Source organism: Electrona antarctica (genome assembly GCF_951216825.1).
Source record: "Electrona antarctica genome assembly, chromosome: 8".
Taxonomy (NCBI): domain Eukaryota; kingdom Metazoa; phylum Chordata; class Actinopteri; order Myctophiformes; family Myctophidae; genus Electrona; species Electrona antarctica.
Window position 1 is genome coordinate 42,728,997 of NC_136789.1, and position 25,086 is coordinate 42,754,082.

The 25,086-nt window shown below is 42.2% G+C and overlaps 2 protein-coding genes across 7 annotated transcripts in view; one reads left to right on the forward strand and one right to left on the reverse strand.

Annotated features, from left to right (window-relative positions):
- The window catches only part of LOC306928527 (unconventional myosin-XVIIIa-like), an 82,655-nt gene extending 74,286 nt beyond the window's left edge, over positions 1-8,369 (forward strand). For 4 of the 6 annotated variants that reach the window (XM_079508726.1, XM_079508728.1, XM_079508729.1 and 1 more), the window contains 3 exons: positions 2,398-2,520; positions 3,177-4,608; positions 6,008-6,145. In XM_079508726.1, coding sequence (XP_079364852.1) covers positions 2,398-2,520; positions 3,177-4,593 — 1,540 coding nt within the window. In that variant the 3' untranslated portion in view covers positions 4,594-4,608; positions 6,008-6,145. Of the gene's footprint in view, positions 1-2,397; positions 2,521-3,176; positions 4,609-6,007 lie in introns of all 6 variants that reach the window. The other 2 variants (XM_079508730.1, XM_079508731.1) reach the window with 1 other exon arrangement.
- The window catches only part of LOC306928531 (vascular endothelial zinc finger 1-like), a 129,770-nt gene extending 104,895 nt beyond the window's left edge, over positions 1-24,875 (reverse strand). The window contains exon 1 of the mRNA XM_079508734.1: positions 24,729-24,875. The gene's annotated coding sequence lies outside the window, so the exon portion shown is untranslated. The remainder of the gene's footprint in view (positions 1-24,728) is intronic.
- Positions 24,876-25,086: the final 211 nt, after the last annotated feature.

Genomic DNA, 25,086 nt, shown 5'->3' on the forward strand with positions numbered 1-25,086 from the left:
GCAGGTTTACGTTGTCACTTATCGCTGATTGTTAGGCTAACAATGACAAAGCCAAAGAGTGATTAAAAAACCAAAGCAAATGCCCATAACAATGCCATCTTTGACATAAAGACTCCACATTAATCTTGACTAGGAATCTCTGTGGAAGAGGCTTCTGAGCTTATACTAGATTGGCTATATTTAAATGTTGGCCTGTGATGCCGTCGTATGACCAAGAATAAATCAGGCTTTTGTCTTGTTCTCTCTTTATCTATGCATCCCTCCATTTAAATAACTTGCGGTTTTCAGGCAAACCACCCAAAGAGCAGGAGAGAATGAACACTTTGTACTATGTAAACATGATTGAATGCGTGACACATCACACAGTGACAAAGGAAACGCTCCTCTCCTCAGTGGGAGACTCCGTGGCTGGGATGGAATGGCACAATGATATGCAATGTTGTGTATATTGTGTATTATGTAGCTCAGTGTATGGCTGCAATTTCAGACTCCACATAGGAATGCTGCTGTATTTGCTTCTGACAACAATTTTACACCACTTTTCAAAGAATGGAATACATTAGTTGGTCCAAGAGTAACGGGATGTCTGAGATTGGCTTTTTGGCCGATATGCGAGGCTTTTTTCACCAAAACCAATGTCATGTAACAACATCACAATGATCATATATATCTCCTGCTGTGGAATTAACACATTATGCCTATTGCACTGGATGCATTCATAAATGCAACAAGGCTTTCCAAATGTAAACATTCTCTGTGCAAAATAAGAGAACGACTTCAACTTAAGTTATGGATCATGCACTCCCTGAGATCATTCTTATAGTCCACTACAACCAACTAGATAAAAATGTTCCGATATTAAATGTGTATGTTGGGGGGGAAGGGGGGGGGGCATCTCTAATACAAATCAGCTATATTTTTCAAAATGTAAAACAATTTTGGATGCTCACAGACTTGCTGTTCAGTAATAAGGAAAAGAGATGCCATTCTGTATTGAGCAATTTGTATTTGATTTCTATATTATCAGTTGTGACAGATTTTAATAATTACAACTGTAACTGACTAACTGTTACAGTTGAGGACTCTAGAACTGAAGTTCCTTTGGGAAAATACTGTCATCATAGAAGGCTGCTTTGCCTCAAAACATTTATTTTTAAACTTTTTTTGCTTCTCACAGAAGCGTTCAATATCCAAAGTTGGCACTATACCGATACTGCAAACCAGTGCAAACCATCTCATACAACATTTCAATTAAAGTGTCTCAATCTGACAAAATAGATCAGAATGCTATGTCCTCTCCCCAAGGTGCTCAAGTGGTTTGAATGTATGAATCATTCCCTTCGTAAAACCACATGAATTAAGGTTACGCATCACTTTTACACATCCGTAAGCTAAGCAGTTGGACAAGTAGCTTGAGTAGTAACAACATTGGAGGTGACATACTCCAACAGAGGTCAGCACCCATAGATGACTTCTTCCATTCCTTCCGCATTAATGTCCTCAGACAATGGGATGCATAATTCAGCGGTTATTCACCTCGGAGCGGATGCAGATGAAGGGGAATTGACCTTTTCTAGGCGCAATCCTATTATGCTTTCTCAATGATGTCCCCAGGTCTTTGTACACTGCATGTTATTGTCAAGACCGGGTCTAGAGGGTCGCCTCATTGGCGCTACCCCAATAATAATCCCCAGCAATGGGCCACATGCCACGCATAGCCCAGCCAGCCGCTCAGACCCAGCCAAGTTAATTAGCTGTTAAGAGCTTCATTTACATTCTGCTCAGAGCATCTGCACGGCGTTCTGCTTGACCACGATTGTCACGCACAAAGCATCTTGGACATTTCAATACTGGGCTCAAGTCAGCGCACAACAGTTGATAACCTGATGTTGTTTGTGTATCACACTCAACCAAAAAATGATTACCCTGCCTGCAGTGATGCGTGGCAGTTTATTGTGAGCACTCCTGTGTGTGTGTGTGTGACTGTGACTGTGTGTGTGCGTGTGTGCGTGTGTGTCTATGATGTTGTTCTCTTTCGTCATCAAGGAAATGTATTTGTTTGCAGGTTTGAGTGTATACAGTATATGTCTGTGTGTGCGTGCATGCGTGTGTGTGTGTGTGTGCGTGCCAGAGAGAGAGAGAGAGAGAGAGAGAGAGAGAGAGAGAGAGAGAGAGAGAGAGAGAGAGAGAGAGAGAGAGAGAGAGAGAGAGAGAGAGAGAGAGAGAGAGAGAGAGAGAACACAATAACTTGAGAATGGTTAGGTGGTTGGCTTTCTTTGTCACATACAGTATGCATGAAACACATCAACTGCTGCATGTGTGACTCACAGAAAATCTGCTCTTTTCTGACATAAAAAAACAACAATTAAATGTGTAACTGAACTTGTTTCCATGCAGCGGGGACGAGACGGAGACGGACTCAGAAGTGGAGGACCGCGTCGATGGAGTTAAGTCTTGGCTGTCGAAGAACAAGGGCTCTGCCAAGACCTTGTCAGATGAGGGGAGCCTGAAGAGCACCAGGTTAGTGCTGTCACCTGCGGGGCCTCTCATAATGATAAACCACCGCACATCCCTGTGGCCGTACAGAGAGAGTCATCCTCATTTCCTGTCTTATATACCCTAAGAACGTCCAGGATTACCTAGGGCAGTACGTGCAACAGAGGGCAGGAGTATTTCGTATGATTAGGTGTCAACTTGTTCTCTCGCGGTCATCTCTCTAATGACATAAGATGGCAGGCATAGAGGCAGCTGCTGTCAGATTTATTGAAGTGGCCCGTGGCCAGTTGGCACGTCTGCTAAATGGCCCCGATGCTACAGACGGGATGGATGCTCCCATTGGCTGATTACCTCACTTATTTTATACATACTGGCTATAGCCTGAGCAAATTTGTACGGCTACTGTAACTGTCCCAGTTCTATTCTGATTCCAAAGGACAAATTCAGCCCTTGTTGTACTGTAATATTGTAATGATACGGAGACTTTAAATCCCAGCCACTTCACATCCAATACTAGATTCAATCAAAAACAGCGTTGTGGTTTTGCTGGGAAAATGTGCTCAAAATCGACTCATCATTTCTCCTCTGAAAGTTATTGAAAGCTTATCTCTTGATCCTTTCCCTGTCTCTCATTGTGTGGTCTCTGCCTGTGTCTCGCTTTCCCTCCGTCAACCCACAAGATATGCGGCCAAGGCCAATGTAGATGCCAAGGACACAAAAGAGGGTAAGGAGAAGATTAACGAAGGGAGCAAAGAGGGGAAAGAGGTGGAGCAGAGCCGGCCAGTGTCAGCAATGAGTTCCCTTAGCTACAGGAAGCGATCCAACCTCAAAGACTCCATAGGGGGGACAGGAGACGAGAGCTACCTATTCAACACTCTCAAGGAACAGCCGGATGCGCCACACCACCCATCTGTCCGCAAGGCCAAGTGCAAGCCCGGGGAACTCCAAGACGACAGGAAGAAGACCCAGGATGACCCGGACGACAGGGGTTCCGTCATCTCCATGGCGTACTCTGAAGCCACCAGCAGAGCCAGGAAGGGCATGGACTGTCGTTGGACGTCCCGCAGCAGTCCAGAATTCGATAAGGATTCGATGGTGTCCTCTGTGGTGCCCAGCAGGATGTCCACCAGGAGGAGCGTGCTCGACATTGATGACGACAACAAGTCCATCATCAGCAGCGTGAGCCGCACCAGCCCTGGATCTGTGCGTCGCAGTAACTCCTGGAAGGACGACAGGGGCGGCAGCTCCCGAATGTCCCTGGCCCGTAGCACGGGGCTCAGTGAGTTTGGCCTTCGCCTAGACGATGACGACGACGATGCTATGAGCACAGCCTTCAGCGAGGGGGGTCCTTCCTCTTTCAGCCCGCGCTCCCTCAACCGTAGCCTCTCCAACCCAGTCCAGACGCGGACCTCAGATGACAATCCGCCGGAATCCTCCGCTAAATCGGTCACTCACCGCAACTACCTGGATCCAGACCTGGAAGCTGCCATCAACGAGGTGCTGAGCTTCAAGCCGATCAAGTTCAAACGCAGCAAACTTGAGGACTCTGACGAGGAGGAGGAGGAGCAGGATGAAGAAAAGAAGGGCGATGCAGGCGAGGATAGCAGGAAGGGCATGCGCAGCCTGCGGGGCGGGGACGACGATGGTCCGGCCTTCAGCACATCCAGTCTGAGCCGCTCAGCTTCAGGCTCAGCGGTGGACCATGGCACTCGCTCTTCCAGCAGCTTCAGCACCAGCAGCTCCCGCGGTCACAAGAGCAGGAAGAAGAAAAGCTCAGAGTCTGACAGCTCTTCCTCGGACGACCGCCACAGCCGGAGGAGCTCGAGGAGCAAGAAGGGCAAGAAGTCCAGGAAGGGGTCTAAGAAGAAGAAGAAGAAGAGTGAGTCTGAAGATTCTTCCTCGTCGTCATCCGACTCCTCCTCAGTCTCCACCGTCTCCTACCGCAGTTCCAACAGCGTGAAGAAGGGCCCGCCGCGGCTCTCTCCCGCCTCAGACGATGACATCGGGCCATCCAGTAAAAAGGACAACAACAAGAAGCAGAAGAAAGTGGACAACTTGGTGATGAAGTACCTCTATAAGCCTGACAGCGATGATTAAAACCAACACCAGAAGGTGATGATTGTTGTGATTCTAACCCAAAAGGAGTCAGTGTGGCCTGGAACTATTCTAATCAACAGGCGTGTGATTTGTTTTTCCACCAATCTAACACACTAAACCTGTGTGTCGCATTTAAAGGGCATGGTCTATATTATAATATGATGCTGCATCTATACTACATTATTATTGATGTGGATGACAGGATAGTTCTTACTGCTGAAACATTGTAATACCTCACTATTATTTTGTTAAGGTTTGAATTTTAATGAGTTTTGCACTTAAAGGATATTATAGTATATTGCTTTTAGGTTATTGCAAGTATTGTTTTCTTTTTTTTCTTCCTTTCTTTCTTTTTTGCTGACTCCAGTTTTCTTTTCAAATCAAATACAACTTGAAGAGAAACATTGCTCACTTGAAAGGCATTATCCATCATTTTGGGAAATCAGAAAATTAACATTTCAAACACTATGCAGATATTCAGTCTTCAGTATCACCTTGCATATTCTGAGCTACAAGAGACAGATGATAGTAGACTACTGAAAAATAAGCCTCAGTAGACATGCTATTTTTGTTGTGTTTGTTTTGTCATTCTTGGCTTCTGTTTCACCATAATGGACTTTAGCTTGCCTGTTTTGGCAGAGTCCATCTCTGCAAGTTGTTTTGGACAGTGTTAGAAATGTCAGCAATGCACAAATCAAATCAGTTTTATTTACACTTACAGTATTGCCAAGACACTGTAAAATCCTCAGTTTTAATTGAACTCTGAGACTTTACTAATGGAATAAAAAATGGACACACACAGGTCCATTTGGTTCCATTTATACATTATTTGAGTTCCAAATGGATACATTATCCATTTTATTTTGGAGGTGTGATGCAGTTCTTGCAATGATTGAACTCTAATTGCTGTTTGATTAATGTACAAGGTCCATGACTCAGATGCCTATTAATTTGTTGTTAAGCATTTAATTGAAACTAATCGTGTATTATTGGCATCCGTGGATTTTTGACCAATTAACACCACAGGCATGCATAGCCCCTGATCACATACTAAAAGTTTATAAATAGAAACAGAAAAATACAACGTGCCGCACACACTTGAAAGCATTCACGGTTGTTAAATGTTAAATTAATCTCAGCACTTGAATTGATTATTAAGGGGGTACAGTATTGTGCATTTTGACCACTGTTGAATGCTGTTTGTTTCATTTGTGACATCAACGTAGTGTGATTGAACGACAGTGTGTTTGAGAAAAAGATAAACACGTGTGTGTGTGTGTGTGTGTGTGTGTGTGTGTGTGTGTGTGTGTGTGTGTGTGTGTGTGTGTGTGTGTGTGTGTGTGTGTGTGTGTGTGTGTGTGTGTGTGTGTGTGTGTGTGTGTGTGTGTGTGTGCGCGCTCGTGCGTTTTTTTAGTCCTCCAGTCTACCGGAGACATCTCAATGTTTCCAGATCTGAAGAGGAGGATGAGGGAGGGAGAGATTCCATCAGGCAGTCCCTGGTGCAGAGTGACAGTGAGGGCAGACTGGCAGAGACCTCAGCGTAATCCAGGTTCATGGCACCAACAAGGACACACAGTTCCACGTCTAAAGGTCCTTCCAGACGGGCAGCGTCTGACGCGCCTAGTAATTAATTTGCAATGAGAGGCGTTTTTTGGACGAGCGGAGAAGTTGAGGGGCGATTGTCGCGCGCGTGTTTGTTTTGTGCACGCGCCGGCAGCTGACTAGACCTGGAATGTGTTGAGCTTTTTTTTTGTTTTTCCGCTACGTGTTCCGCGCCCCTCTTGTGCAGACCTGGAGCAGACCCGCCGTTGATCCAGGCAACAACGCCTGCGTCACCCACTATCCGTCTGAAAGGACCTTTACTCTTAAAACCACTTCCATTCATCTCAACGAGCAAAGAAGGCCCACTACGTTCATGGAAGAGGTTGAAAGACAGTACAGTTGAAGTTTACTTTGGGATGTTTTAACATAAGTGAGTAATATTGTTTTCATGGATATATTTGTTGTTCTTGTTTTAAAAAAAATATTTAATACATTATAAAGTACTACAGCTCAATAATGTTAAGCAACATTGGCATAATGTTAAGAGCAATCAAAAGAACATTCTCGCTACTGCTTTATTCCATAAAACTGCTTTTCAGTCTAATTTAAGCTCTTCTCGGCACTGATGTTTGAGGACTATTCAGATAGCTGTGCCAAGAGGATTTAGATAAACCCACTCTGCTGTACTTCCTCAAGAAGAGCTGACCAGCTATTAAGATCTGCTCTTATCTTCTCCACATTAATGAAGAAGAATTACGGACTCCCCCCCCCTATTAATAATCTTTGCATATGCTTACATGTGCAGAGTTGTTCCAAAATGAGAGATCTGTCATTTGAAAGACATTACAACTTTTTTCTTGCCAAGTGCTAATGTTTTTTAATATAAAAAAAAATACAACTATCCATCACTGAAATACTGTCCAGTAAATTCCAAGTGAAAGGGATTTGAGTGATTTGTAATGAATATATATTTCATACATAGGATTTAAACTATGGGTTGAAACCTGATCATGTAAACTATATTCTGATGAAATTATGTTAAAGAGAGATATTCTGTGAGATTTTAGGCTTTAAGTTATATGTAGCTATATATACATGTGGAGTCCATGTCAACTGCTTGACGCCATCTGTGATTTTTTTTCGTCATCAAGGGAATTTGTTTGCAGGTTTGTTTGTATATGGGTAGTACAACCACACAAAGTACATCATGGCAAATGTACCATGAGCTAAGTATTTGGACAAACTTTGTTTAATGTTTTGGTTGTATCTTCTTCAAAGGAGAAACACAATATGAGGATGGCCATACTTTTTTTCCACACTTGTACTGCCATTTCCAGGTGCCAAATATTCTTTACAGATCAAGGTATGATCAGTAAAACAGCCATTCTTCTCTATATACTGTTCTAGAAGTATGCCATCCACTGTCTCATTTCTTCCTGTCAACTTTTCTTTCCTGCCTTTTTGCATTGCAGTTTTTTCCCTAAGAGAATTCAGGTGTGGATTACACTTGGTTGGAAAACAAAGCTCTAAGTTATCAACTTTAGCAATCATTTCCCCTAGAATTCAGAAGAAAAAGGCTTTCTAACTCAAACATATTTATTTGTGCATCGTACTGACAAATACAAATGAAAAACTCCCTCAAATTATAACTGACAGCATCATCTTTAAGTCATAATCATAACTTTATATATTTCAGATGCAAAGTATGAAGAATATGAAGCCAAAACATCAAACGTTGTGTTACTCTCCAAATATTTATGAGCTGACGGTATATTTATATCTGGCCTTACTGGATGATAATGATATCCTTAGACTATTGTGACCTTATGAATTTTAAATTATATGTAAATGATGTCTAGGTAGGGTTAGAAAATGGAGGTGCATAGCCTGTGTGCACACTGTCTGCTCATGTGCAGTGGAAGGAAATAAGCGTCAAGTGTGGCTATTTGCATATCTTCTCAGAAGCTTATCTACATATTGTCTATTATTTTGTCATTTCTTCCTTTGCTTAGCACATGAATATTAATGTGGAACACAGGACACTTTGATGTCAAAGCTTCAGAATATAGAGATTTGTTTGACTACATCTGTATTGGAGCTTTTGACTTTGCTTTAAAGCTTTGTATGAGTTGACATCATAACTTTAAAAAAAAGCATATTTATTTTCATTATTGACAGGACACAACTTGTGATAAGAGTGATTTGTTTAAATAAATTCAGCTATTTGTTTACAGAACATAATGTGGAAGTTGTTTTGGATGTCAATGTACAGTAATTCTTCACCTTTAGATTATGAGGGAACTTGAGAAAAGAATGTTCAGGTTCAGGACAGTTATTATTATTTTTTTCCATTTATTTATTTAGTTCATATGTTTGGCTTTTTTTGACAGATGATAGTACAGGAAAGGGGAGAGAGATGGGGGGAGGACACACAGCAAAGTTCATCAGGATCGGGACTCAAACCTGCGACACGCTGTAAAGCTGGCTTATACCAGCCAAGGTGCCTGGACCACTGAGCCACGGCCCAGGCCATTTAGTTCATATTTGATTAAAAATATAAATGAGGAAAAGAAATAAATAGCGCCCAAACGTTTTCTTCCATAGGTATTACTTAAATTATATTTGTGTTCGAAAAAGGAGTAGGAAGTGTTTTTATAAAACCGGTGAGAGAACAAAGAAACTGGAAAATGTAATGTCTGCACAAAGTATAATACCATGCTTTATTAATCAATCAATCAATCAAACAATCAAACAAACAATGTTTTGCCCAGGAGTGGCTTTGTTTGTTTGATTAATAAAGCATGGGAGAGCATTATAGTGTGTGTAGACATTATCTCTTTATTATACCCATAATTCTTTATCCCAGAATAGTACAGAGAGAACAAACAAGTAATTGAGATGAGGAATCATAAATTCAGTTGAACATTGCTCACAGTATGTTATCACAGCTGCAACGTTAATAATGCAGAAGTACATACAAACAACAATTGGATTAATTAATTTGGTTCACATGGTGCAGTCTTCCTCTCTATGTCAATCTGTATTTCATCTGTGAACCTTCTTCTACTGTAGATACAGTTGGGTGCCACCGATATTGTCCCTTATCATTTGACCCATTTACGCCTGACCTCAAAATTTAAAAAAAATCCTTCTAACTCCTCCAGTTTTCTGAAATATATTTTTTATATTTTCACGATTTTTTTCAAAAATAGCAGACCTACAAGCTCGTAGCGCGCCACTCGGTGGCGCGCTATGAGCTTGTAGATCTGCTATTTTTCAATAGCTAAATTATAACATAATGTTTAAAACACCAAAAGGGGTTCCCGCCCAAAATGGGTTAACTGTCCTTTTGCGCAGATCACGCAAACCTCAGCAAAAAGAAAAGGACAATATCGATGGCCTCCAACTGTATGTTCACCTAGATTCAAATGGATTGATGGTTGTAGGTTGCTGTTTGTTTGCGTTCACACACAGTACACTCTGTTTTTTCTTTAAATGATTTCCATTTATTCAGCCAATCTCTAATCCCCGTTCTCTGCCTCACCCTGTGCCAGGGAGCTTGTGTGGTAATTTGACTTGCATGCATCCCCTGGGCAGCGGTGTGCTTCTCCTTAAAGGCTTTCAATTGAGTGACAGATTAAATTCTGCTTCTTATTTGACCTCTTTAGGCTCTAAGGTTGTTTCACAAGCCATTGGAGCAAGGAGTCAGCCCACCAAAGGCAAGCAAGTCTGTTTTTATAGTGACACGCGCCATGTCATTTAGAATTGATGGTTTGGCCACACATTTAATGGCACACTAAAGACATGTTAGTCTACTATAGGGAGGATTGTCCTGCTCAATGGGAGTATAATGTTATCACTATCAGATATAATTATTGAAACCTTGACATTGAATGAATGAATGAATGAATGAAAAACTTTCAAACTCCGAACATGATAAAATTAGACAAAAAGAACAAAAGAAACAAAAAAACAAGCCTCACTGGCAAGTATTATAATTCTTATTTTCTTTACATGTTCGAATAGGAGTAGGGAGAAGTAAAAAACATATAACCCTACCCCTTTATTGCTAGTATTTCATCGCTTGGCGTCAATATATACCAACATGGTATGAACTTAAATAAAATCATTCACTACAGAGAAATGAAGTAGATAATGAAATGATGTAATAGTGTAAGTCATATATACTTACGTATTTATATCCTCTATAATGTATTCTATTCATATTATCAATAAATTATACTTTATATATTTCATATTATATACATTTGGCATATTATATAGTCCTACATACATCATACAAACAAGTACAACTAGAAAAGTCGCAATTTTGGAAGAATTGCAAAGTGTGGTTGCCGCAATCGCTTATATAGGCCCCTCCCACTACTTTTGCTAGCCAATTACAATATCACGTCACTCCTGTGATCATGTGTAAGTAATGAGAGGGGATTTATCCCCCCAAAAATCATTTTTCTGCAACAAACGGTTACTTTTTTTGCATTTGCGGTGCCCCCTATGAATGAAAATGAAATTGCTTTTGGCTCTTGGTTTAATCAACCACCCGCGACATCTGATTCAAATTTGGGGTAGATTGGACGTTTGGTTCGTGATTTGTTATAAAATAGGCCCCTCCCACTAACTTCGGAAGCCGACTACGGCCGAACGATACGCACTATTAAAATTCTGCCTGTAAATGGTAATTGGTAAATGGTGCATTTATATAGCGCCTTTATCCAAGGCGCTTTACATAGATTGTGCATTACATTCACCCATTCACACACGCATTCATACACCGATTGCGGCGGAAGCCATGCAAGGTACCAACCAGCACATCGGGAGCAATTTGGGGTTCAGTGTCTTGCCCAAGGACACTTCGACATGTAGACAGGAGGAGCCGGGATTCGAACCGCCGACCCATGGATCATTGGACGACCTGCTCTACCTCTTCAGCCACAGTCGCCTGTGGTGTTTTAATCGGATAGGTCCAGAGATTATGTGTACCGATTTTTGGTACCGAGATTTGGACAAAATATGTAGGAGGAGGAGCAAAAAGTGTGTTTTGGAGAAAATTCTAAATGGTGGAAAATCTTTCCTGACGGAAATGGGTGTGGCCTATATGGGGAGTTGCGTCATGACCCAAGGAATCTAGGGGAAGGGAAATTTAGATTTTACGACCTACGGTTCAAGAGTTATAAGCAAAACGTAAAGTGGGCTGTTATAGCGCCACCATGAGGCCGACCGATATAAATATAAGTTAATTAATTTTTGTAATTATTATGAACCTCCCCTCCATTTTCCCAATGGAGTCAATCGGGAAATTGAATGCACGAATAAATTAATATCAATTAAATTATACAACATTTCTCTTTGCAATGAGCAAGCACATTCCCAATGAAGCCGGTCAATTTGACATATGGCTTGAGTGCGTAGCGTCAAAACTGTGGGACAAGTAGCGTGCCAAAAAAGGGTTACTCCAGTGTAAAGAATAAAGTGTTACAATATATTATAGTCTGGTTGCCCTGTTAGGGCCCTGTTAGGGCAACCACACTAATTATCATTGCTGCACATGTACATTTTGTAATTTTTACAAACACTGGAGCATTTTGGTCTCTTTAATACTGCACGTTTGGCCTTGAATTATAATGAATATACAAATAGAAAAAGGCTGTATATGGAAAGTTGGAAACTACAAAACGGACTGCTGTACTAGACTAGACAGTATCCTTATCCTTGTACAGTTGGGTGCCATTGATATTGTCCTTTTCTTTTTGCTGAGGTGTGCGTGATCTGCGCAAAACAGTTAACCCATTTTGGGCGGGAACCCCTTTTGGTGTTTTAAACATTATGTTATAATTTAGCTATTGAAAAATAGCAGATCTACAAGCTCATAGCGCGCCACCGAGAGGCGCGCTACGAGCTTGTAGGACTGCTATTTTTGAAAAATCGTGAAAATATTTATTTCAGAAAACTGGAGGATTTAGAAGGATTTTTTTAAATTTTGAGGTCAGGCCTAAATGGGTCAAATGATAAGGGACAATATCGGTGGCACCCAACTGTACGTGTTTACTTGTACTATCCCTGGTAGAGAGTATTAACAGTAATAGGGATCAATATGTACAGTCGTCCTGAAGTGAATATAGGGAGCCATATACAATGTATAGGTATTGATGGTGAAACATTTACAGCCGTTAGCCTAGGCAGGCTGGGATTGTTGCGTACATCTTAATATACAATCTATTTAACTAATGGACTGACTGATCAGAGCTGGGCTGATGGGCAAATGGATGCAACCCTGCATCCACATTTATGAGCTAGTTGCCGAAGATGTGCTGTACCCTCACACCTTTTAATATTAACATGGGAATGAGGAACAATCGGCAGTCTGTTTTTGATACTACCATGAGCCTGATTTTGTAAGTAGTTCTGTTTGCCAAGCAAATAATCAATCTCCAACATTTGACATTGGATGGAGGCCATTCCACAGGGCGCTAAAGCTTACAGTTGTGGCGTTAGAATGAGAGAAGGTCGGGGGATTATAATCATCCTCAACTATTACTGAACATTGTCTCCTGATTGGAGGCACTGAGATACTGCCTGCAGGGACCAGGTGAGGTGAGCTGGATTCATTTGCAATTCTGAGATGAAAAGGATGCCTCTCTTTGTTTGCACATACCATTGCCACTCTAATGATCTGTACACACTAGTATTGAACCTTTGTAACAAAGCTTAAAGGTAGGCATTACATACAGTATGTCACGTGTATAGTGCATCGGTCTTTGCAAGCCTAGAGACTCATGGAAATGTATTTATTTATTTGTAACCACAGGAAACACACTGCTGAACTCCTTGGAGTAGAGCAAGAGTGAACGCTGTAATGATCACAACATTTGGCGCAAGTACTTGCTTTATCTCCACAGTGCAACAAGCAGCCGGCCTCTGTGTGTGTGTGTGTGTGTGTGTGTGTGTGTGTGTGTGTGTGTGTGTGTGTGTGTGTGTGTGTGTGTGTGTGTGTGTGTGTGTGTGTGTGTGTGTGTGTGATGAAGACGTCCTACAATATTGTACTGCTTTCCTGTGTCAGAGGGATTTCAAAGGGGAAGAACAGGCCCTTGATCCTTCCTGTCAAGTAAGAAACGCCAACACACAACAAAACAAGAACATGGGGAAAGAAGTAGTGAGTGATGTCACGAGTTATGATCATAATGACCTACAGTACATGTAGTATGACTCTAAGGCCCAAACAGGCCAACAAAGACAGTGGTTCTGAGCAGCATGGGCCTGCAGTGATGCCCTAAAAAAATATAATGATCAGACAGAGCACACACTAGGGGTCACTACACATCATACAGAAGTACAAAAGTAAACATCCAGCCCACAAAGATGGCCTCAGCAAGTACAAGTAAATGTTTAAGGAAACTGTAATTGCACTGGGTAGTGGGGTATTATAGCCAATAGCATAGATATAAAAGAATAGATGCCTCATTGGCCGCTGCAGTTCGTTGGAGCCAGAGTAATCTAGTAAGAGAGTGGCGACACTGGCGTTGACTCCCATTGTAACAATGGAATGCGGACGTGCTCATTCTATCTCAATGGGATAGTTCCAATGTTTGGAACTATAGCCGATAGGCACCCGCTTTGCGGCGAGATCAAAGTGTGTCGCCACTCTCTTACTATTCCACTTGAGTTGGAGCCATGTGTGTTGATGGGAGGGCAGAAGTTCGCTAGGAACAAATGAGGAAGTGCGGCAGAAGTGCGGAAGGCAGCTGGCTACGCCACGCTACCACTCAAGTCACTACTGGATAATCACAGCGCATCTTTTCCGGGACTTGTCAGACCCGAACATGCGCTCTGTGACACATGCGGAAGCTCCTGTGAAGCACCAACGAGTCTACAGCGCAGTTCCCCGGCGGCCATCTTGCAACAATCAACTTTCCTGGTACGTTCTATGGTAGCTGGTGATCTGCTCAAACACAAATACTCTTAACTCTCTGAAGTCTTGACGGATTTACAAACGGTTTGGTTTATTACAAACGTTACCAAAGTGGCTAAGATGGCCGCCATGTGGCGACGTTGCTCTCCATTGGTCAGCAGCGCGGGCGAGTCATCTAGCCTTTATATATGTCTATGGATAGCCTAACTAATGTAAAACAGAACTGGAACATTGAACATCATGGAAGTACAGCAAGAACACTGAATGATTCTGGACACACAATGGGTGACTAATCTGACTATACAGTAGCTCATACAATAAATACTTAAATATAAATATATTTTATAAAAATATATTAAAAATTAACCCCTTATGACATAATAAAATACAAGCCACCACAACCACACATATTTAGTTTTCCACAACTTGGTGCCTTAATTGCATTGCAGATGACTTGAACGTTCATGTGTTTATACAGAGCTGTACGTGACTGAAAGCAATGGCTCCACATTGGGGAGAATTACAGTATCTGTGCGCCAGACTATTGTATCGACCGCGGACCGCGCACAACAAAATGTGGGCTGATATAGTAAATTGAAATGATCCAGATGTCAGATAGTGTAGAGTTGAAGGAGCTCTAGTCTATTGCCAGGGATGGAATGGGAATATTGTGTGGGAGGTTCAAGGGCACCTTGTATTTCTTACAATAATTATTGCAAGACTAAAGATTAATACTTTTGATTATGTCGTGTCTGCTCTTGCTGTCTTTGACATGTATAACTGTCTCCTGGATGCAATTACTGCTGCCATCCCAGCACAATCCTCAGCTAATATGCAATTTGAGTCAATATATTTTATAAAAAATACTTTGCACTGCAATCAATTAAGTTGCAAGTTTGTTCTTTATAAGAGCATTACAACTTCAAGATTTAATAGTAGACCCTGAAATAATGACAAAATAGATTTTTAGACTATGCACTTCTTTTCTTATCTAGCCCCTCACACATTACGTTTGAGGGATGTTGCAGAACTAGGGAAAAGCTGATGCCTGCTCTAATGGCCTTATGTGTCTCTCCCAGCAGGTTCAATCTTCACCAATCTTCATCTTCATTTAAGTTAAATCGTCACATCATGTATCATCAAGTATCATGGCTGTACATTATTGTCTTTGCCAGGCCAGAGGCGTGGCAGCTAGAGAGTATGTTTTCGCCCCTGTCCGTCTGTCTGTCCGTCGGTCCGTGAGTGTGTGTGTCCGTCTGTCCGTCTTTCTGTCTGTGAGCAGCTCATCTCCGCTTTGTCTTATATTAATAACTTTGCAGTGCACACACACTCCCTGGAGACCAGAGCAGAACCTCTGTCCTGACTTTTTCACATCGGCCTGTTATAGCGCTAGTTTGGTAAAACACTCCAGTCGCGGAATTCAATTTCATTTTCATTCAGTCTGTCGAATGAAAATGAAATTGAATTTGGTGACCGGGGTGGTTTACCAGGCTATTATAGCGCTACCAGGAGGCAGATTTTTGCAAAACACATTTACTCCTACAGATTTTGCCCAAACTCATCACGCAAATCGGTACCCATTATCTCTATAGCCATGTGATCGAGTTGGATCTGTCCGAGGTTTCGTATTCCATCCTGATTGACATCCAAAGCTTGCAGGAATGGCCCATTTTGAACAAAATGCCTCATGAACCAATTGCCGTGAAACTTTGCAAGCACATTCCCACTAGGCCATGGAAGAAATTGAATATTTTTCAAATTGGCCTCATGGTGGCGCTATAACAGGTCGCTTCACATTTTGGCCTTTAACTCTTGAACCATAGGTCATACAATCAAAATACATTTTCACTTTGTTGTTTACGTTAGTTCATTTTCTCTGGAAATTACGGTATTGTTCCCTTAAGGAAATTATTATTCTAAGGTGGATATAATCTGCTTCACGTAGTAAAGATGGAAATTCTCAGTGATTTTCACATGTGTAGAATATGGCACAATAGCTATCTGATTACATCTCAGAGAATTATGGCACAGAGGCTTTCACCCAGAATAACGGCCATTACATCTAGGGAAATGGAACTCTAATCGGTACTCCATTGTTCAGTCAGTACTGGTGGTGAAAAAATAAATAAAAAAACGTTTGAGTTGCAAGGATCTGGGTTCGAATCCAATTCCTGCCATGTCTGGCATGTCTCCACTTTCTTTCTGCCTCTTCAAGGCTGAGGCTCTCTCTACACTATCTTACCTAAATAAAGCATAAAAGCATGCACGCGCAGTCACGCACACGCGCGCACACACACACACACACACACACACACACACACACACACACACACACACACACACACACACACACACAGAGGACAGCATTACTGGAGGCTTGGGTTTTTAACAGTTCATTATGTTCTCTCCTCACCACTGTATGGTGATGCATCTTCTCCAGCCCGTTCTAGGAAGAGCAGGGCATACTGTACAGCAGGTATAGTGTGTGCCCAGGATATACAAAATGAATCCTCACCATCTGTTCATCAGCTACAGTACTGACCTCAAAAAAGGTCATACATTATTTCACCACCACTCGCTCTGTCAAGCTCCAACCATCCATGGACCATCCACGGACATCCACATGTCCTATCTATTGTTCATGTTGCTAAACCAGGGCATTTCAGAGCAAGGCGTGTTAAATAAAGCTTCGGCACAGCCTAAGCTATACTCGGTCCCTAGCTGTGTGCATATTCTGGTCCACCGCAGACCCGAGAGAGATGTGATTATAAATACCGTCTTGTTCATTTTCACCAGACTTTACTTGTTCACACTTTGACTATGCAGCGGCCAGCTGGTAAGAGGGATGGTGTGTAAAAAAAGAAAAGAAAGCCACGTGACTGACTGGTCCACCATGTGATGGTAACTGTGACCACCCTCGGAATGGCTGCCCCTGAACTGAGTCGTATTGGTGATTGATGGTCTGCAGTGTGATGCATTGCTGCTGTTTCTCCACACTGGCCTTGGCAGGTCACCTCTGGTCAAGCTGACCTCCCATTCCTGAGCCTCTCCACACCTCTCTGGAGTCCTAATCCACTGTCTGGATGTGAATATGATTCATGACGTGACACAGCGTACGGTGACCGATGGGCCCCGTGTCTGCATTTTTGATGGAATGCAGCCCACCAGACAGTCCAACATAGGCGGTTTTCAGCTCCCCCCACTCAACATTGTTGGCAGGACTGTGATTGATCCACTGCGCATTGACCCACTGAAAGACATTCCAGGTCTTCTGTATATCTCACTATTATCAAACTCATTTTCTGAGTGGCAGTGGGCTGAGCGCAATCATGAAAGGAATACTGTTGAATTCCAGCTTTTGGTGATGCCATTTAAATTCACAGCTGTTCCATTTGTTGTTCTGTCTTACTGGAGAACTCACTTCACTCGCTGTCACCAATAACTACAACAGAGTAGTCTGACGGCATCTGGGATAATTGTCAGGATTACGGCACATTTTCTGGACCTCAAACCCCTATAATTGATCCAAAATGCCGTGGCATGCCTGGTCTTCAACCTCCTAACATTTTGATCTATTATTACATTTAGGAGAATTCCACACACGCATAATTGTGCCCAACTTTGTGTGCCACTTCAGGTGCGGAAGTGCCATTCACGCCTGTGCTTTGTTGCCGTGATACGTCACTGTCTTGACACACGATATTCACGGAAAAACAACACGGAACAACACACAACACAGCCAGCACGGAAAAAACACAGTCAGTGGGCAAAGATAAAGAGTGTGTGTGTGTGTGTGTCTCACTCGGATCGCACTGCGACACAGACACATGGCGTTAGGCGGGTCGAGCTCCTATTCTGTACCCCTTCATTCTGCATTCCTTTAACTGGCTTCCAGTTGATGCCTGCATCCAGTTAAAAACACTGGCGAAGACCTACAAGGCACCCACTTTCTTTCAAGACATGATCCACCCCTACTCTATCTTCTAGACTAACTGTCCATTGAAAATAACTAGTATATTGAGTAAATATGTTCAAGTAGTGTAAAGAAAATTAAGTCAGACCTCCTGTTAGTCCGACCTGTGCTGCGCGTTACAAATCACCTGTGCTGCGGGTTACAAATCACCCGTGCTGCGGGTTACAAATCACCCGTGCTGCGGGTTACAAATCACCCGTGCTGCGGGTTACAAATCACCCATGGCTTCCTGTGAGGTTAGGGTTAGGTTAGGGTTTGGAATAGGGTTAGTAATGGTCGGACTAACGGGAGGTTGGACCAATGCCACACTAGTACGCTACCCTTCTCACTGCTTGCTCTTAAGTTGTGGAATGACCCTCGCCGTCAGGACTGGAGACTCACTGCCCATTTTCCACCGCAGTCTGAAAACTCAACTCTTCAGAATCTTACCCATAGCACTTCTCATTCTTCTTGTCACTTCTTGTCACCTATTCTTTTGCAAATATATGTTGGTTACTTGCTCACATATGTTATGTTATTTAGATAAACATGCTGTTTGTTTTAGGCATGCTGTTTAAAATTGAGTAGCACTCCCCTTCATGCCCTGGTTGGAACCCTAGAAATTCTGTGAGCTATAACGGAAACCACTCTCAGGGACAGTCAGTAAACAACTGACTCATTCCATATTAGAGGCATGATATCCAGCCTACACAGTAAACTACATGATATCCAGCCTACACAGTAAACTACATGATATCCAGCCTACACAGTAAACTACAGGCTCCATTAAGTACACTCAAGAGTTTAATTAATAGTCATGATTCAAATGATTTTATGAGTCTTACTTTCTTCCACCAGTAAATAAAAGGTCTCCAACATTCTAAAATCATTTTCCCCTACAAACTACACATTTGTTCAGAAATTAACCTGCTGTAGTGCTATTCAAAACTCACCAATTCCTATACAAAGCGAATTGCACACAACAAAAAGACGACTTTATTCTTCACATACAGTACAATGTTTTTTTTAATGAAGACTTTGTTTGCTTTATTTCAGCCCGTACTGTGAGATGGGAGACTAAAGGGCAGAGCGAGAAGGAGAATAGTAGTAAACAACACATGAATAAAATAATCATTGCTCGGCTAAGATCAGCAAAGTTCACTCAGCTCAGTTATCCAACGCTGGATGTGGATGTGAATTGTGTGCAATGAAAGGTACATTTGCTGTGGAGGGACAAATGATTTCCAGGCAACCCACTCACTTTACTTTGATGAGAGTGTTGTTTACCTGTTATGTGTAATGTTTTCCCCATAGACCGGAAGGTCATGTGCTTGGTAGAGTACAGTAAATTATGTTTGTGTTTACTGAGCAGCTTGTCCCATTTTTTTCTCCCAACTGCACTGATCCTGACCAGATCTAGAGACTCTCTTGAGTACTATCACAAACATTACACCATTATCCAGCATTACAGTATCACCCTGCAGGATGGACCAGAATAACGATTCATATGTCCTGTTGCTTTCATCGATTGGATACTCTCACATGAAGAAATATATAATTTCATATTGTCTAAAGAAGGCAAGAGCGAGACATTTAGTACAAGGAATTGACCTATTGAATAAAGACTGATATGAGAGCACAAGTCAGTGCGCATTAAAGATACTCAGAAGAGTTGTCAGCGTGTGTGTAGTTGGAACATGGCCACATGGAGATTTGCACACACATAATTGATGACTGTGCGCAGTACACACAGCAGAACAAAGGACATGCCTTTTAAACCACTACAGTCGAATTATGAATCATAAACGAGTGATTCAGAAACTGGCATCTCTCTTGTGTAAATCACAAGATGGAAAGTTTTTTTTAACCCACATTAATTGTGAGTGTGTTTCATCGCGTCACTTGTGCAAGCACAGAAACATCACCCACAATTAACATGATTACCTTCAGCTGCAGTCACAATGTCTGCTGCGAGAAGGGTCCATTTAGATGTGGATCACTTGAACTGTATAGCCTCGATACCCAGGCTTTCATTTTCGTCTGCACTTGAACTGTAGTATCCCTATTCTGGGGGGAACATTCATGTTGTGAGCTTGAACTGTAGTATCCCTATTCTGGGGGGAACATTCATGTTGTGAGCTTGAACTGTAGTATCCCTATTCTGGGGGGAACATTCATGTTGTGAGCTTGAACTGTAGTATCCCTATTCTGGGGGGAACATTCATGGTGTGAGCTTGAACTGTAGTATCCCTATTCTGGGGGGAACATTCATGGTGTGAGCTTGAACTGTAGTATCCCTATTCTGGGGGGAACATTCATGGTGTGAGCTTGTAGATCTGTAGATATTTTCAGTGAAGAGATGTTGGTGTAAGGGAAAAAAGAGCTTACAATCTAGGGTGATTAAAATTGCCAGCAGCTGTCATTTCACGCACGCACACGCACGCACGCACGCACGCACACACACACACACACACACACACACACACACACACACACCAAACCAGTGTTTCCTAAATGTTCTTCCAAATGTCCATTCAGACTGCTGTAAACACCTGGGAATCCAGCATACATGGTTGACAATGTCCACCTGCTACTGGCGTTACTGATGACTGCTGAGCCTCTCTGTATAGTCTCAAACCCACCAGTACTCTGCCTCCCAGCATCATAGACAAACCATGAGCGAGTTCTGTTCAGAAGCTAACCGGAGCAGCGAAAACAAAACAGAATGAGAGGACTGAATTCTATTGACCTCTCCAACTCAGTTGTACAGTACTACTGGCATTGTCATCACCCCGCCAGTCCTTTCTTTCACAGTCTCTGAAATGCAGTAAAAGTTGCTACTGTAAAGTACTGAGATACTGTACACAACTTTCCACAGAAACCCATCCAACAGTTTTATTTATTGTACATACAAAATACAGTAGACTGTCATGATTTGACAGCAAATTGCCTTTAAATGATTACTGGAATTGACGATAATTAAGCAAAATACTGCAAGTAAATGTTTTTAAGATTTCTAATATTATAAGATGTCAGGTTTTAATTACCCATCATTTACCAGCCCTACCATCTACTTCTGGACATGTTTAAATATAAACACCAGTCTACTGAATATTAATAGTGCTGCCTTGCTTGCACACAGGTTAATAAGTGCCAGCTTCTGATGAATAACTAAAGGCTAATGCATAATGCATAAGACAGCCTGCTCACTGAACAGCGCTGCTGTGTTGTCTCAGGTGTCCATGTTGGTAGATGGTGGATGTCACCAACAGGGGCACTGAAGGTCTGACACGCTGGCTGGGAGAGATCACAACGAGACTCCATTCTGCATTAGCTATAGCAGGGGTTCTCAACGTTTTTGGCTGGGACCCCCCCGGAAATGCTTTGGCCATGTCTCGCGACACCCGCCCCGCCCCCCTCCCCACCCCCAATACAAATTGACCACTACAATAACCTTCATAGTAGAGAAATTACATCATAAATAAACATAAATAAATACTGAAACCAGATATAATCATTAAGGAAAGTTAATGTGTACTATGTAAACTCTTAATTTCCATTTTCCAGCAATTCAGTTGCAAAAAATAAATAAAAAATAGATACCAAAAGTCCAAACTATAGTCAAAACAAACATACAACATCATCTTTCTACCTCTTGAGCGACTGTGGCTCAAGAGGTAGAGCAGGTCGTCCAATGATCCATGGGTCGGCGGTTCGAATCCCGGCTCCTCCTGTCTACATGTCGAAGTGTCCTTGGGCAAGACACTGAACCCCAAATTGCTCCCGATGTGCTGGTTGGTACCTTGCATGGCTTCCGCCGCAATCGGTGTATGAATGTGTGTGTGAATGGGTGAATGTAATGCACAATCTATGTAAAGCGCCTTGGATAAAGGCGCTATATAAATGCACCATTTACCATTTACCATCCATACAACTGAATATATTGATTATGAAAATAATACAAATGTAGGATAAGACAATGAACACACTACTATGAGCTTGTCTTTGTGACTGTCCTGTAAGTCAATGGTTCTATGTGTGGTTCACAGGCTTGGTCCCACGTCTATCTACTGTACGCTGTACTGTAGGTGTAGGCATTTGGATAACAGCAGTAAGCCCATTACAGCAGGCTGCTGTACACAGAAACACACATACACAGCATAATGCAGGTATACAGTAACAACAGGGCCTCTAAAGCTGACACTAGTATAAATATATTCTGCATTTCTCCCAAGTTTAGGGTATTTATAAGCCAAAATATGCCTTCCCATTATAGCAGGCTACTGCCATCCCTTCTCAGGACAATACAGTAATTGGTAAAGACGATGGCGTCTTGAGATGCTGTGCTGCCAGGGATGTCTTTAGACCGAGAAGGACTATTTCAGAATAGCCAGAGGTCTAGCTCCAGTAGCCTGTTAGCTAGCACCGTTAAGCTTCTTTGCTGAACTAATTTGCAGACCGACAAGCACCAGATCTTTGTAAACTGAATATGTATTGAGTGGCCTTCTAATCCTACAGTACAGTTGGGTGCCACCGATATTGTCCCTTATCATTTGACCCATTTAGGCCTGACCTCAAAATTTAAAAAAATCCTTCTAAATCCTCCAGTTTTCTGAAATAAATATTTTCACGATTTTTCAAAAATAGCAGACCTACAAGCTACGAGCTTGTAGATCTGCTATTTTTCAATAGCTAAATTATAACATAATGTTTAAAACACCAAAAGAGGTTCCCGCCCAAAATGGGTTAACTGTCCTTTTGCGCAGATCACGCAAACCTCAGCAAAAAGAAAAGGACAATATCGATGGCCTCCAACTGTATATGAAGGTTCAACTGGCGAGCTTCACTCCGATTGTACTTGATGTCTTTCACTTGCAGTAGTGCTTTAAAGTTGCAGCTTGAAGCGATCATTCAGATTGTGTGTGAAGCACAATTGGCCACATCCACATTATTGAGTTGTAGTGTTTTTAAAGTCACTATAACTGGAAGTCAATTGCTACAGATTCTCCATGACTTTCACCTCCGTATACCATTCCAGTACGAAATGCCAAAGACATGGCCTGGGCTTAACAGGCACCTAGGCCTCCTTAACAGGCACCTAGGCCTCCTTAACAGGCACCTAGGCCTCCTTAACAGGCACCTAGGCCGGTAATCCAGCCTGACGGCGTGGCGCGGGTTCGAGTCATTGCCGCATGTCTTCGCCCCATCTCTCTCCCCCTTTACTTTCATATTACTGTACCCTATAAAATAAAGGCAAAAAAGGCATAAAAAAGATATATCTGAAAAAGAAAAAAAAAGAAATACCAAAGACATCAAGAACTGCCAGCCAGCAAATTAGTACTGTGGGAAGTTAATGATCACAAGGACATCCCACACTAACATATGTGGATGTACTCAAGAACGACGCAGGAGCGCAAAGTACCAACAAACTGGCCAGATGTATGACTGGAACTATGCCAATGGAGAGCTCGTCTGCGGACGAACTAGAGAGACGAGACGAACTAGAGAGACGAAATGTTAAAGGCTAATAGTCATGTCATGAAGAACTTTATGGTCCTGTATAGGGGTGGATTGTTTTTTGACTCACTCAAATATAATATGACGGTTTTTTTAAATAGATTTTAAAGTTCAGAATTGATTTTTATTATATATTTTTGCATTGATTCAACTTTTCATGGTTTATATTGTTTATAATTGTTTTAAAATGTAGTATAAAAAAGCAAAGTAACTTGGGGGAAAAATAAGACAAAAAAATCATAATATCGAATTGCAACAATCGTTGATTTGCAGAAGCGCAATATAATTAAGAAGCGCAATATAAATCGAATCGGCACCCTAGGTATTGAGATCGTATCGAATCGGGAGGTAAGTGAATCGTCCCACTCCTGTACATGTTTTGTCCTTCCTGATTCCATGGCAGCTGAGGTGGACAGATATCAGTCGTGGGTGTGCATGCACGCACGCACACCCACACACACCCTGTCCCAACTTGCAAAGGCCCCACGTTGTGAGGGCTCATGCTGAGCTGTAATAACACACCCCTCCGCTGTATGAAATATTCATAGTTAGATAAGCCCAAGTCTCTGAGTCAGTCACATGAATTCCTTATTATCACCCCCTCCCCCACCCTATTCTACTTTCACCTCCTGGTCACTTTATTCCACCAGCCTATTGACACCTCACAGTAAAGCCACCCGGACTGTGGGATGTGGCAACCGCACAGGGCACGGCAGACACAGAATGCTGGACCGTGGGACGGGTGCTCGGGAGCTCTCAGATGTCACTGCTCTTTACAAATTAGTTTCAGCTGGTTGTCAGACAGTGGGCGTTTGTTTTAGTGAGCTTCATATTTTATTAATAATCTTTCACTTTTGTATTTTAGTCATTGTTTTTATTATGTTTCAAGCTGTGGAGGGTGTTGCTTAAGTTGGACCCATTGTGCCCGCAGGGGTAATACAAAACACATGTGAATAATGCACAATAATCCTGGACATTTCTGCAAGTACAGTATCAGTGTTGTACATGTGGGACCTATACAGTATTGTATGTGGCTACCTGAACTGTGACCAGTAATGATCACTCGCTTTTTGTCTAACAGAAAATAATAAGCAATAACTTAATACTAAATACCTATAGACTGGAGATAAACTGTTGGATATTTTCCAAAGAATATCATTGGTCGGCCGCAAAGAAGCAAAAAAACAAAGTTCGTACCTTGAGCCATCTTCCACTTGACTTCCATCAGTTGTGGAAGTGATGCCAGGGTCAAACTTTGGAACCCATGGACGGAGATAGAGCCTCCATCTCTCTCTCTCTCTCTAGTTCATGATGAGCCCTCCAGCGGGGGTCTCCAGAGATCTCCATCCTCCATAGATCTGGCTAGCTGGTCAGTACTTTCCTTTCCTCCCAGTATCAATATGGCAACGACCAGCCTCATTCTACTGGCTGCCATCTTCTCTCAGCCTTGGTTGTTAAGTACTGCACATACAGCATGTAGCATTCTGGTGTAGTGCAGTGGTCAGTGATTTATGTCACAGGAGAATGGACTCAGGGCTGAGAAGAAGGCAGCTGA